At 45.3% G+C, this 15,484-nt stretch overlaps 1 protein-coding gene across 3 annotated transcripts in view; it reads right to left on the reverse strand.

Moving 5' to 3' along the window:
• epha7 (eph receptor A7) overlaps nucleotides 1-15,484 on the reverse strand; it is a 90,784-nt gene that overhangs the window by 64,121 nt on the left and 11,179 nt on the right. For all 3 annotated transcript variants that reach the window (XM_084560389.1, XM_084560388.1, XM_084560387.1), the window contains exon 2: nucleotides 8,085-8,240. In XM_084560389.1, the coding sequence (XP_084416515.1) occupies nucleotides 8,085-8,240 (156 nt within the window). The remainder of the gene's footprint in view (nucleotides 1-8,084; nucleotides 8,241-15,484) is intronic.

Raw genomic sequence — 15,484 nt, forward strand, 5'->3', positions numbered from 1 at the left:
GAAAATTGCAAAAATAAAAAAATATATAATCTAATTATTTTTAATCATTATTATGTTATTATATAGTGAATAAAAGTAAGAAAAAAAGATTCTAAAAGTTGATGTTTCTTTACATATTTTGTAGCATTGTCTGTAGGTTTGCAAAGGGGGTCCTCGGTCAGAAGCTAATGTTGTTTGGGGGGCCTTGGCATGGAAAAGTTTGGGAACCCCTGGGTTAATCCATCGTTAATGACAAAAAAGAATCCCGTGTCTAGCCCATAAGGCAGGCTGGTTCTCATTTTTAACCAAACAATACTCTTATACATGCAAACATAGCTAGTGAGTCATCCCGACAGACTAAGGGCTTTGTTTATAGGATGACTGTGAACTGCACCAAATCTGCAGCTGCTATGGAAATGATTGAGATGTGTTTGCACAGTCAAACAAATGCAGGGAATCAGAAACCACAGACAGCGAGTCGTCCTGCTCTCCGATATATATTTATATATATGCATCTATCCCAGCTGGAGACAGTGGCTTTAGTGGGTTTCTTTCCAGCGCTATATCACGGCGACAGCAGCGCACTTAAAGTTAATGTCTTCCAAAAAAGACTTTACACCCTGTCTCACCCGCAGTATTTATGAACAAGATTTAAGCCCGGATTATCGCCGCCCTGTAACCGCCGTATACAATTTCGCACGGCACACAACAACAACAGCTAGCTCCGCGGCGTTAAATGTGCGCACAGCCACAGTTCATTTACCTATAAATGTTCACATAATGGCGAAGAGATTAGCTCATCTCTTAAAACAATGAATAACAAATTGCCGCTTTCATCTTTCACAATCCAGGCTGTTGGCTTTAATGGCCCAGATGTTGATATGAATAAACTCCTTCCAGCGCAATAAAGATTATATGACTTGTATTATTTGTTTATGTTTTTTTTTTTTTAATTTAAAGAACTTCATTATGTTTTCTTGGACTTGTTTTCTCAAGAAATATTCTTTGAGGGAATCTCGGGGAGGGACCTCGCAACTCATTAGATTTGTCGCATTAAGTAACAAAGCAGGCCATGCATATGCATAACGCCGAAGCTGCTTTCACAATATTTGGGCTCATTAATACAGCACTTAGTTGTTTTTCCCTTTTACACCCATTAGGGGCTCGGCGGACACATCTATATTCATGATTATCGGGTAAGATAAGAGACAGGCTGTGGTCCGGGAAGATGAAAGAGCCACCTGTGGCAGGTGAAGTGGAGAGCAGGGACTGCCAATAGCGCCACTCAACTTCAGCCTTGGCATTGACACTCAACCCACACTCTCCACCTTCCTTGTGTACAAAGGGAGAGTGTGACTCAACACATATGCACTCGGATACCCACACACTTGGCGGTGCACGCCACACACACACACACACACACACAGGCCTGTCAACCTCCTCCCCCAGCCCAAACCGGAGGGATTTTTTTTAATTCTGCCATTTCCATGGCCACGGTAAGTGATGCTAACATCTCATTTCATTCACACCACTCTAATTCAGGTCTCAGGTGCCACAGATCAAAGCAGTGATTTCTCTTCAACAAGAGGAGAAGGGAAATTAGATTGGACTGACCCTGGATGTGCGTGACCTTTGTCTTTTGCAGTGTTTTTTTTCAGATGCACGCTACGTCTCCGGGTTCGTCTTTGTTCTCGGAGGGCTTCGGTTTGTCTAACCAGTGATGGGAACTGCTCCGTACGGCGGTGCAATTGGATCAGAGCTCTAAAAGCTCCGCGACTTTTCGTAGCAGGCAATCAAACGCATGGGGATTTGCGGGAGTAAGTGTTTGTGCTCCTCTCTCATGCTCTCTCTCTGTCTCACTGTTGTACAACTTATTATGTCTCCTCGGAAAAGAAAAATCAAGTATATAGGTAGAGACGTTTGCCCAGCCTTTAAGGGGAACTACTGTTTTTTACAACCTGAACCTTATTTCTGGCATAAAATACGACCGTTTACTCACCCATATAACTTTTGTGTAATTTGCAGTCGCTCGGGAGATATTTAGATCCGTGTATATCCATATAATGGGAGTGAATGGGGCACCGAAACGCAGCCTCTAAATAACGCATTATCTGCCGCGAAACTTGTTCATTTCACCAATATTTTGTTATGATACGCTAGTGCTATTCCCCACTGAGTCCAGAGTTACTTGTTATCATCATCATCCGGGGTCTGCAGATTGACCTACAGACCCCCGACCTACGTTTCGGTGCCCCAGTCACTCCTATTATATGGATATACGCAGATCTAAATATCTCCCGACTGAGTACAAATTACACAAAAGTTATATGGGTGAGTAAACGATCTCATTTTATGCCAGAAATAAGGTCCAGATTGAAAAAAACAGTAGTTCCCCTTTAAGGATGTCCAGTCATTGATATGGTACAATGACACATGATATGTCCCACTTTGTTTGAAACGCAGCTCACTCTCTCTTTCTCGCTTCTTCTCCCTTGACGTCTCTTTGTTTCTCTCCATTGCCGAGCCTCTGTCTAGACTCAGGAATACGAAACTCTTCTTGCCCCAACTTCACCCGCAGCACAGATTTGCACCACATCCTGAGCCCTCCGCTGTCTGCTCATCCCTGCAGCTCAAGGGCTTGTCGCTCTCCCTCTTCTTTCTTGCCCTTTTTTTCTGTCTCTCTCTTCCCCACTCTGTCTTATCTTTCCGTGTTCTCTCCTCTCACCCCTCCTCCCAGTCAAGTTTCATTTCACGGATTAGCCTGCCCGAGCCCCCACAGCCTGAAATGTCTCAATCACTTGCTAGCTTCCCTGCGCGCCACCGCAACCAAGCATGGGTAGGCATGTGTGAGGGTATTCTCGCTGCGCATAAATATGGAATACGTATATGCACACTTTATGTTTCCTGCTACAACATTTGCATGTTAGCATGGCACAGACTTTAAAGGGTAACCGGGGATTTTGTCGAGCAAAACCCCCTTGAATAAAAAGCTGTGGGAAAACGGCTTCAGTTGTGAAGAGTGCGGAACCACTAATAATCTATCAAATATAAAACAATATATAGCAGCAGCTTGTTTTTAGGTCATGTTTCAACCCCATCTCCACTCTGTGCAGAGTTGTAAGTCTTGAGTAAATCCAGGCTTAGGAGGGAAGAATCTGCCGCTTATCGGCCTTGAGAGGTGCTCGGGGCTAACTTAACCCTCCACAGCCTATTAGCTGGCTGTGCTCTAATTGGGGAGCTGCGGGGAGAGGGGTGGCAGGGGTGAGTGGTATTCAAATCGCCCATGAGGTAATCCTCACTCTACAAATGTGTGTTGTGACCCCGTGGCCTCGGCTCTAATGATGTGGCCGCATGCAGTAGAAGTTGCATGAAGGAACACATGCTGAAGAGGGAAAGAGTTTTTTAGCTGAAGCTGTTTTTTTTTTTGTTTTTTTTGCATAATAACTAAATTTCAGTGCTACTACGGCGGCGACCTGAATTCAATATTGGATTTGCTGCTTGCACACAATGCTGTGCTCCAAACTGAAATTCTATTTCAGCCTCTGTCTCTGGAGAGTACGTGATGGCACGTGGACAGGAATGAAAAATTAAACCAAAGCATTTCGACGACTGTGTTATATATTCTGTTTTATTTTATTTGTTTGGTGCAGCTCAACGGCACGCACAAGCAAAGTTCTGATTTCTGATGCTGTGAAGGATTTGATGAAAGCTTCGTGGAGCTACTCAGTGCCGGGCCTCCAGTGCCCCGCCAACCCTGTGAAGCAGTCAAGTGTTGGAGCAAGGCCCAAAGCCTTTGAGGGTGGGATGTCTTATGTGTCCTTACATGTGGTAGTATTTGGGAATCTTGTTTTGAGTGAACTGGCTGCATTTGCATGGCCTTATCTAATTACAGCGTGGAAACAAAAAACATGTGGTAATTTACATAGAATTTCCATGTGCATGACCATGGTGGACGCCTTAGAAGAAGTCAAATTTGTAACAGGTTGGCCATTATTTTAAAGTTTAAAGGGGAATTACCATTTTTTTACAACCTGGACCTTATTTCTGGCATAAAATACGGTCACCTATATAACTTTGGTGTCATTTGGAGACGTTCGGACGATATTTAGATCCACATATATTCATATAGTGGGAGTGACTGGGGCACCGAAACGCAGCCTCTAAATAACACATTATTTGCTGCGAAACTCTTGATGATGATAACTCCGGACTCAACGGGGAATAGCACTAGCGTATCATAACAAAATATTGAGTTTCGCGGCAGATAATGTGTTATTTAGAGGCTGCGTTTCGGTGCCCCAGTCACTCCCACTATATGGACATACGCAGATCTAAGTATTGTCCGAACGTCTCCAAATGACACTTATATGAGTGAGTAAACGATCGTATTTTATGCCAGAAATCAAAGAAGGTCCAGGTTGTACAAACCGGTAATTCCCCTTTAAGACCAGCCCCAACCCTTGCAGATTAGTGGTATAATCTGTTACTACAGGCAGGGTGGACCCTCTGTCGGACATCAACATGTTGAGGTGGCACATTTTTAAGGGTAGTGATGGGGAGGTGGGGTAGTAGATGACTGCTCACAAATGCCCCTTTCAGCCCCTAGCTTGCGCCAGCACCACACACAGCTGTCGCATGATTGATGCTCAACTCCCCAGACTGTCAACAACTCAGTCTGTGCCTCGTCTCTGGAGAAAATGCCTCCTGACAGTCGTCCACATACATCTCATCTTTTCACAACTTTGCATATGAATGGCACGGACAAACATTCAACAAACAAAGACGATTTCTTTCTTCCAACGTCCCCCTCTCAGTACATCCCACATTGGAAACAATGCATTTGGAGACATGTTTTTTTGGAAGTTCTTCCCTCATCTTTATTCAGCTTGGATTTGGCTTTTCATGTCCCCACATTACATCTTCATCTCATTTCCTCTCAAATCCTCGTAGACACGTCCTTAATCTCTGTGTGCCAGAGATCCATCTCACTGTTTTGCTAAGGCCTACGATATGGTAGCTTTACAAACCCCTATTTAAAAAAATCTGTCAATCAAGCTATTTATTCAGGCAGTGCAAATTCATTTTCAATTACTATTCACTCCTGGTCTGGATAAGGCATGAAAAAAGGAAATCACAGTCACTATTGGTCACACTGACTTAATCCAGGAGCGAATGTGGAAATGCACGTACAGAAAGCCATGCAAAAAAAAATCGCGCCGGTTGAATGGGGAGGAGGGTGAACTTATTCAGATGAGTTAAAAATACATATTTACATATAATGGTATGGGGTCATCAAGTGTAGGCCTAAAGTTAATGAAAATGAATAATGGAAAGTGTACATTAGGCAACTTCAGTAATTACTGCACTACTTGGCCAAGGTGATTACCCAAAAGGGAACAGCCAGAGGACACCGCAAAGAAGTGGGAACTTTTTCCTGTTCTCATGAATGCATACGTGTCGTTCCCTTGATCAGTGGGATGTTAGAGTGACGCGTTAATATCTAAAAAAAAAAAAAAAGAAAACTTTTGTGCTCTAATTGAGGTCACTGAATTTTCTTCACAAATACGTCAACAACCTAGCTGTGCATATACACAAATAAATTTGGTATTCGTCAGTTGACAGCCGATGAACCAACACCTACAACATAGCTATGGAGCATTAGCAGCCATCAGTTGCTATAGTTGTTTAATAGGGCCTGTTCAGACCTTGCATTAGACGCCGTGTATATCCATGTAGTGGGAGTGATTGGGGCACCGAAACGCAGCCTCTAAATAACGCATTATCTGCCGCGAAACTCGCTCAGTTCACCAATATTTTTTAATGATATGCTAGTGCTATTCCCCATTGAGTCCGGAGTTACCTGTTTCGCGGCAGATAATGCGTTATTTAGAGGCTGCGTTTTGGTGCCCCAGTCACTCCCACTATATGGACATACGCAGCTGTCTGCTGGAGCTAAATATCTTCCAAAGGACTAAAAATGACACCAAAGTTCTATGGGTGAGTAAACGATTATATTATATGCCAGAAATAAGGTCCAGGTTGTAAAAAACGGTAGTTCCCCTTTAAGATCTGATCTGGGCGATCCGATCACGTAAAGGATGGGCATGAACACCCCCTGGACGCATTGAGATCGCATTTGAGAGGTCCGATCTCTGACCACATTTGGAGGTGGTCTGGGTCGCATGTATCCGGATGTGTTCTCGTTTCCTTGGTAGTGTGAACGCAATGCGTCCTGAGTCACATTAAAGACCGCCTATACTCAACAGGTGTGCTCCCGCGTCAGAGAAGTTGTGACGTGTTGATCAATAAATAATAACTTGACGTGTGAAGCCACAGTTATGACACACACACATAAAACAGCGCTGTTCTTAGCTCTGGAGCGGCAGTAGAGATCCATTAGAGACAGCAGCTGTTAAAATATTCCACTGCACCCCAAATGATGTCGGGGTTTATTTACATACGGAGAAACTGAGATCAGATCTGGAGACGCATGTTAATGCCAGGTCTGAACACATGCACCTAAAGCTGGGTCCTTGTGACCGGGTAGACCAGATCGGATCTTAACGCGAGGTCTGAACAGGCCCACAGCCACACTACATTGATAGAGTCGGTATTTAATAGTATATAACAGATCCGAGAGGGTCAGTTCTGCTGCTTTTGGGGAAAATTTAATCCCAGCCCTGTTACAATTTTACCACAGGGACAGAAAAAGAAATGGCTGACTCTGTGGACAGTGTGAGACACAACCAAACGCATTTCTTCCAAATTTGTCAGACCGTTAATTGAAAATGGGCGTCATAGGTTTTAAAGATAAATATGGGGAAAAAACAGGTTGTTCTTTTTCCAGTATTTTAATTCATTATATCTTGAAAGTGGATTCTCAGAGAGTGTAATTAAAAAAAAAGAAAGAAAAGGTGCAAAGTTCAGGACTCAGGCTCACACTTCTGGCAACATAAACACACCTGTGCGCAAGGGAAAACTTGGAAATATTCGGGGCAAGCAGAGGCAGGGATTCCGCCTAACAAGCTGTTTTACGGGCACCCATAAATAACAATGAATTGTCGTTTGTATGGAATTTACAACACTGCATCCAAAATCCGTTGAATACTCTCTTTGATTCTCTGATGTAATGCGCAGACAAGCCGATGCGGAGCTATAAAATTCTACTTATTTGCATGATATCTCACCAGCGGTCTCTCTCCGTCACACACACAAACACACACATTAGAAATTCCGACATGGCCTAGTTTTAATGTACTGGGGAAAAAAGACCGCTGCCCAAGATATGAACCAAGAATGCATATTAATGTCTGTTTTTTCTTTTAATGAACAGAAAAGGTTACAAAATAAATTACCACAATCTGAAACTAATTTATCTCCCTAATAGAAACGTCCAGAAAACAAACAGAAGCGTATGTATGTATGAGAGTAAAAAGCTAGTGGGCCCAACTAGGAGCCCTGTGGTTCGTTATCAGTAGAAAGACACACTGATAAGGCGCCGAGATTTAGTTTGGGGTTCCTGTTCACCTCCAGAGATAAAACGAGCGCTAACGTGGCCACGCTGGGGTGCGCCTCTCCCCCGCGCACAGAAGCCGAAGGCAAAAAAAAAAAAAAAAAGGAACATATCCAGCCGCACTTTGAAATAAACATGTTTGAGAATGGATCTGGAAGCAAATGAGCCCCACCCAGACTGAATCCCCCCCCCCCCCCCCGTCTGTGTAAATAAGCCATCAATGGCTGTCACAGGACCGTTACACTGGCCAGGACAAATGAAGAAGCGGGGTGCTGCGTGGGCTGCCGCTGCTGACTGTAATTGCAATCTTTCAGACGGGAAATGGCAAATTGCTCCTCTCATCATTAGCAACCGGCTAAGACAGAAAACAGACACGCGAGCCTGCAAACATAATTATAATGACATACTGGGAGGCAGAGGAACTGCTATGGAACACATCTGGGGCTTTTCATGAGACCACTGCAGACAGACCGAACAGGTCTGGATAAGGGGCTCTGGAGTGTGTTGCTTCCTCCCCCCGCTCGCATGTGTGGCAGCTTAAACGCAACCGAGGCCGGGCTCTGTTTACCTAGCAACGGCGAGGCGGACTTACTTGTGCAGGCCACAGACGGAGGGTCAGAGAGTGCTCGGTAGTAGCCGTCCTCGCAGTCGCAGCGCCAGGAGCCCTCTCGGTCGTTGAAGCTGTGGGCCGGACAGCGGGAGCACTGGAGGTCCTGGGAGGACGACTTGTAGAAACCACGGCCACATGCTGCGGAAAGCACAGAGAAAAGGGAAAGTCAAAAGCTGAGTTTGCCTCTTTAGGCTACCAAACCACAATTATAACCCTAGCCCTAACCCCTAATTCCCAACTTCTTGATTATCAAGGCATCAGTTCATCTATCTTTATTCTTTCCTGTCCAATTCATCTTGCAATCCCTCACATTTATGTTTTGACCCAATAAAAGGGCTTGGAAACCGTGGAGGATCACGTCATTATTCAGGTTTGGAACGGACTCGATGTTGAAGCCCATACTTTTGAGCGTCCTGGCCCAAAGAACATTGAAAGTTTGATTTCTTGCCCTATCGGGTTAATATGAAACATTTCAATTTCGGTTGTGGCCTCGCTGGACATGCCGCAACTGGTACGGGTTACGTTAAGTACGGATAAGAAATATGCAAGACTCGACAGAGTTTCCCCTTTGATCTCGCCAGTTGTTCCAACCTGCCTCCCAGAACATTTTCATTCACGTTTTCATCCAAAGAACCCAAAACAATCGTACGCAGTCAAACGTGCCATGACTGCATGTGAATGGGAGCACGGGATTTGCTTTTTAAGGAGTCGCATCCAAGGCTATCGTGATTGATAGGGACGTTTAACCTTTGAAATGTTCAATTTCCATTAGACCAACTGGATGAGGAACACGTCTGTCAGGGGTTATGAAAAGAAACTGCGACCTGTCAGCTGAGGCAGACAGCCCTATTTCTGGCTCTGGGCTGCTTTTCGCTTAATACCTTAATGCCGGCATTGAAAATAGAAAATATAAACATCCCCACGCAGAGATTTCACAGACCTTTGGAATTCTCACTGTAATTTTTATTTGGTATAATCCAGCCGAGCGAGGTTCACACAGGATCGCGCTCACTGATGATCTCAGAAGTCATTAAAAAGAAGAAAAAAAACGACTGAATGTCTTGAGGTGATATTAGTCCTGTGCAAACACAGCCTCAAAGAGTCTCAGCGTCACACTTGAATTCCCACCATGAAGAGGGCATGACAGAACAATCCGCTGTGTTCACATCTTAATGCAGCCAGTATTTGAGGGAACCTGGCCCCCCCCTCGGGCTTCATCACGCAGGCTGAGCCACGAAGCAGCGCGCAGACGCCCACCGCCTAGGGATAAACTACAACCTCTCACTTAGAGAGGAAATAACAAGGCTATTTTTATTCTGATGAATCCTCAGGTCAGCAAAGGGGGTCCGGCTTGTTTATAACAAGTCCTATCTGTGAGAGGAAACATTCTTCAGTAAAGCAGGGAGATAAGCATATATATATATATATATATATATATATATCAAGCACGAGCACATGGATCATTTCAACATTTCACCTTTGACCAAGTAGGTAAACAAACCACGATGCTGCCGCCGTGACTAATGAAGGAAAACTCATCACTGCTTCTGTGGCGAGGTAGTAATTTCACAATTATGTTCTTAAACCCAATCAATTTGCAGACACGTCGTTTTTTTCTTAAGCTACAAATGATCGTCGGATGTGCCGGGTAATGACAGCCAGGACGGATAATGGAAAACAGATACAATGATTCATGGCCAACCTGAATGTGAGTCACGCAGCTGATGTTTAATACTTGCGAAGAGGGAAAATCTCCACTCAGAGCCCGGCTACTTTAGCCTGGAAGTCTGCTAATCCACGCCGGTTGGTTGTGTTTGCAAATCTCAGCTAAGCCCAGTTAGGAAACTGCAATCTAGGCCACATGATTTTCTAAACAATCTGCGAGAAAATCTACACCGCGAACAGTCCTGCATAGAAACTATCAAATTATACTAAAAAAAAAAAATGCTTTTTTCATGAGCCACCGGGGGGAAACGAGCGACAGGTTTTCACACCGGCTTCCCCTGCGTCAGAGCTCAGTTCTGTTCCGCTGCTGTTGTGTTGTTTTTCTTTTGTAACGGACAGCGGAAGCAGACTTTTCCAGACACTTCCAGAGCGGCATGAAGAAGAGGCCGAAGCCCAGGTGTCCACCCCTCCCCCCACGTTACAGATACATGAAAGCCCTGTCATTCTCCATTTCCCGCACGGCCGCAGCGTTGTGGAACGAGACCTTTTTCTTCGAGGAGTAAAACAACATCATTTTATCTTTAATCTTTCTTTACCTTCGCGTAACTGAAAACAGATCCGTGAGCCGTGGGTCTTGAACGCAGGCCGGGCAAAACAACAGCCCGCGGTGCCTTCAAGAGTTTCCTCATCACATTAGGCTGTTTTACTGTACCTACAGTTCTGGTGAGTGATAATATTTAACAGACAGCGGAGGAAACCGTGTGCAGTTGCCGGGTCTAATACACAGTGTAAACAGTCTCCCACGGATGTCCATAATGACACTGAAGGGCTTTTCTCCGGCAGGTTAAAGATTGGCTAGATCCCACTGCTTTCGCCCGCCATGCCGGGGCTTCTTAACATTCTGATAAGCCAGCACGTCTGTTTGCCTTTGGGTTTCGGAGAGCTCATCTGCTGGGTGACCGGTGCGCGAAGGGGGGAAAACCCAGCTGGGACCGGGGCTAACTCCGGTTCCGGCAGACCAGAGGATCTGCAGTGTAGGTTGAGGCATATGCAAGGCCTTTGAGGGGAAATTAAACGCAGCTTTAAAGGACAACTCCAGTTTATCGTGACTTATGGTAGTTTTACTCTTCTGTTTCAGGGATCCCCACATTTAAAACTACAACCACACTTCAAATCTTAACTGAAGAAAGCTTGTTACATACTCGAGAATTTTGTTCTCACTTCTCGGACTGCGAGAACAAGAAAAAAGTTTGTTCTGGAAACTCTGGTGTCCACGGTCCACGGTCACAAATATTAGCATCGGGTAGCTCACAGAGTGTCTGCTAGCATATCTGCTTTTCCGCATTAACCATGCCCACTTCCAATTTCTGACCAATCACAGAATAGTTGCTGGACACCACACAAGAAAAAAGTTCTGCCTGGTTGATGTGGCGAGAACGAGCTGCGAGAACGAGCTGCGAGAACCCCAAACCAGAAAATGAGGTCTTTTTTTTCTCACAACCCAAGGAGCGAGAACAAACTTCGCTCAACGCTCACGGAGTATGCAACAACCTTGAGCGTAAAACTTTTTTTTTTTCTTGATCTTTCAATGATATTCAAGGGAAAGCGCTTCGATCAGCACGCACAGGCTTCTCAATCTCTTCAACTAACCACTTCACTTTTGGGGCGACCATTGTGGAGAAAAACCATATAATTATTTCCTGCGGAAGATTTGCAAGTCATGCAAAATTCAATGAAGAATGCCTACTAACACTATGAAATAGTTGTAGCTTTTTTGTGTTTAATTTCCAATGCATCCACTTTGGTTTTCAAGGAAATATGTGTTGCCGACTCATTGATACAAGGTTGTTATTTACTGTTTTCGGGAAAGTAAAAATGTCAGCGTTTGCTGGAGATTTTTAAATCTCACTCTGGCTCGGAAATGAGACAATTGACCAGTGCCTGCTCGGATTAAAATGGTCAAGGTTGGCCCTTTGCGGGTGTACCACCCATCTCGACCGCCTTTGCAGTTCTTGGCTCATCAGACTTTTGCCGTGCTCTTCCAATCTGAGAAACTGCTTTGGTGAGTTATCCGCTGTCATAGCTAAAAACTGACGGCACAGACTGCAAAAACAAGAGTTTTATATATAAACCCTACTTGCGCTTTAATTCGAACAAGCAAAACATGCTTGATTTCCCATGCTTGTCCTCGGCGACAGCCCATGTGTTTATCAGTGCGTCTGACCGGGTTTGGCACCCGGAAATGTTTACAGAAGCAACAAGGCGGCAAATGAGGCCTCAAAAATTTTGAACGGCCGTATGACACCAGCGACTAAGTGTTTCTCCGGCTCTCTCCACCACCGGCGGTGCGTTGAGTGACAAGTACAAACACAGCCGTCCCGGCACGGCATTCCTTTCCCAGCATCAACACACTGACGCGCTGCTGGCAAGTTCCCCCCTTTCCCTGGCACCAGATGCCGAAGAGACGCTCTCAGTCAAGATGGCATGATCGTGAGTGAGAGGTTCTTTGTCGACTGTCCCCGCAGCAATACTTTCATTGTGAGGGGATATATCTGCGAAGCAATTACACCGAGTCTGTTCACCCGGTAGCCGCCCGAACTGACAAAATGACTGATACCTTACTAGCAAACTCTGACACACAAACATGTTGAGACAATGTATAAAAACCCCACACTCTTTTCCACTTGAACTGACTTTGACAAGAGGACTTACAGTCCGACATGTAATTACATTTGTAAGGATGAAGTGTTTCAGAGTGACTCTTTGGGAAGAAGCCAATTCATGTAAGTCTGGTCTCCTTCTCGCGGAGATAAAGGCCGACTGCGGGCTTGTACTTGTTGACACGGGGCCTGTTAAAGAAGCTCAGCGGCGCAAGAGACACAACAGCGAGCTTATTTACGACACAGAGAAATTAGTCAGTCCTTAGAGGAGCGGGATGAGGTTTAGCAGAGAGAAAGGGAGGACAAAAAATAAATAAATAAGTCTTACATTCCAACTGGTTCCTCGGCAGGCTACAGAGCCAGCATCTGTAATTTCCTTTCCAGTGGTCAAGAGCATTCATTCAGCGATGTGTAAGGGGACAAGCTGCAGTCAGCAATTTTACACAGAGAGAGAGAGAGAGAGGAAGAGGAGCCTGAGAAGAAAGAAAGTCCTCGGAGTAGCGGGATATAGATAATCAAACGCTCCTGTGAATGTAGTGTCTCAACCACGGCAGACACAAGCCCGGAGAGTTAAACAAAGTCTCCTTATCTTATGCAGACACACACACACACACACACAAAAAAAAAACTGCTTAAAAACGGATTTCTGTGTTTTTCTAAGATCCCGGTTTATTTGATTTTCCCTCCGAGCCGAGCTTCTCGACTTTCTTGAATTACAGCCGATTTCTCGACTCTCACGCGGCGGTGTCATGACACTCTGGGAGGGGGCAAAGCCTGACACATTTCTCCCCGACCAAATTAGAAAATAATTACTTCCTGCGCACGTGAAGAGTTTTGCAGCGTCAAGAATCACGGACGAATCAGAGCACTGGTCAGATCCGACAAAGTTTAGATGATGAATCACTGTGTAAGCACGCAGAGAGTGTGGTTTTCTTCTTAGAGCAGCGGCTGAAATGTTTTCCCAAGGATCAACTATGGGAAACTGTCAAGGACTGAAGTCCAGGTCCCACTAAAGCAGGTCAAGAATACCCCCGTTTTAGTTTTTAGCCTGTGTGAATGTGTTCATTCACCCCGTCTTGCAGGAGCTGAAAACTAAGCTTCCTTATTTGCTTACAATCCGCAAATCCAATCACGGATACAATCCTTATTACTATTGAGCACACAGAGGACTAGCTTGTCCAAGCAGCTGGGATATTGAGCTTCTCCCCATCTGTCTCAACATTGCAACGGGCGAGGCTAAAAGTGAGCCGCAGCAGCGCGGGACTACGGGAGATTCCCCTTTTTTTTTTTTTTTGCAGACTGCCAGAGTCAAAGTGAGAATGACTAGTTTAGGCGTTTCTGTCTCCACGGCCCTCGCATGATGCGTCTTGTCAAGACCAGACCCGTCGCCTCCCCCCCCTTCCCTCCTTCTCCGGCTGCCCTCCCGTCCGGCCTGATTATGTGTTAAATCCGCCCGCGTGTCGGGATGGATGTGGAAAGAATGCGCGGCGAAGGGAGCCGCGCAGGGCCGGCGAGACCCGGGGAGAGCGGTCTGGAGATAGCACCCCATTAGAGTGATAAAAGAGGCAGAGGGAGGAGGAGGGCGGCCGACAGAACCAACATGCAGGCAGCGCGGCTGACGAACGCCAGGTGGAAAGGGTCAAGTGCGATAAAGGAAACTGTTTATTTTCTTATTTCAAAAAAAATAAAAAAACGCCATCGCATTTGGTAAAATGAGCGCCATGACCAGGGCTGCTCTGATAGGGAAACGTCTTTATAAATACCAGCTCTAAACACAGGCGTGGTACGCTGTGGAGTCGCTTGTGATTTATGCGCATGTTTCCTTCCAGTGTTTACTTCATTGTCTACATGATTCTAACATTCACTTCTGCTCGTCTATGCTTACGCAGGGACCTGTATTGTCTGCTTTTCCGCATCAACCACGCCCACTTCCAATTTCTGGACACCACACAAGAAAAAGGTTCTGCCCGGTTGATGTGGCGAGAACGAGCTGCGAGAACCCCCAAACCAGAAAATGAGAGTTTTTTTCTCGCAACCCAAGGAGCGAGAACAAACTTCGCTCAACGCTCACGGAGTATCCAACAACCTTGAGCGTAGAACTTTTTTTCTTAAAGGGGAACTACTGTTTTTTACAACCTGGACCTTATTTCTGCCATATAGTACGGTCATTCACTCACCCATATAACTTTTGTGTAATTTGTAGTCCTTCGGGTGATATTTAGAACGGCTTATGTCCATATAGTGGGAGTGACTGGGGCACCGAAACGCAGCCCCTAAATAACGCATCATCTGCCGGAAAACTTGTTCATTTCACCAATATTTTGTTATCATATGCTAGTGCTATTCCCCATTGAGTCCGGAGTTACCTGTTATCATCATCCGGGGTCTGTAGATTGACCTACAGACCCCGTATCATGTACGTATATCCATATAGTGGGAGTGGCTGGGGCACCGATGCTTACAGGCACCATAGGGACCTGTATTGTTTAAAATTTTCCCACATTTTTTCCCCTACAGTATCTCCCACAGCTGATTTCAGTACCTCTTTCCAAGCGAGCATGTCGAAGAAGGCCATGGGACACGGTCTAAAGCTTTGGACAAAATGCTCGTTGCTGATCCGTGACTCTAGAATACATTATCATGGACATTTTTACTTTTCACAAAGGAAGCCCAACTCATCAGATATGGGATTACTAACCATGCAGAGCGAGTAGCTTCTCTGGGCCTTCAGAATACCGGCGGGGCCCCTGAAAGTTTTGCGGTGGGTCAACTATTTTGCACTTGTTTGGGAATGGTTACAACTAAAACACAATGGCGATACGATTGGGGTATTCCTTCTCAATTCCCTGACTTGAAAAGAGTCCAGGAATCGTTTTATGAGCGTTGCGGGTACAATATGTACAGTGGGATCCAAATAAACGTGTTAAAGTGTTTTTTTTCATTAATCTTGGCCGGATAACATAGACGCATTGGACTGAGAGTGGGGGGTGAGTCCAGCTCTTTGCTCCTTGGCAACTTGGTCTGCTCATACTCAAGTTGCTGAAACACAAACAGCTG

This window comes from Chelon labrosus (genome assembly GCF_963514085.1).
Source record: "Chelon labrosus genome assembly, chromosome: 14".
Lineage (NCBI taxonomy): Eukaryota > Metazoa > Chordata > Actinopteri > Mugiliformes > Mugilidae > Chelon > Chelon labrosus.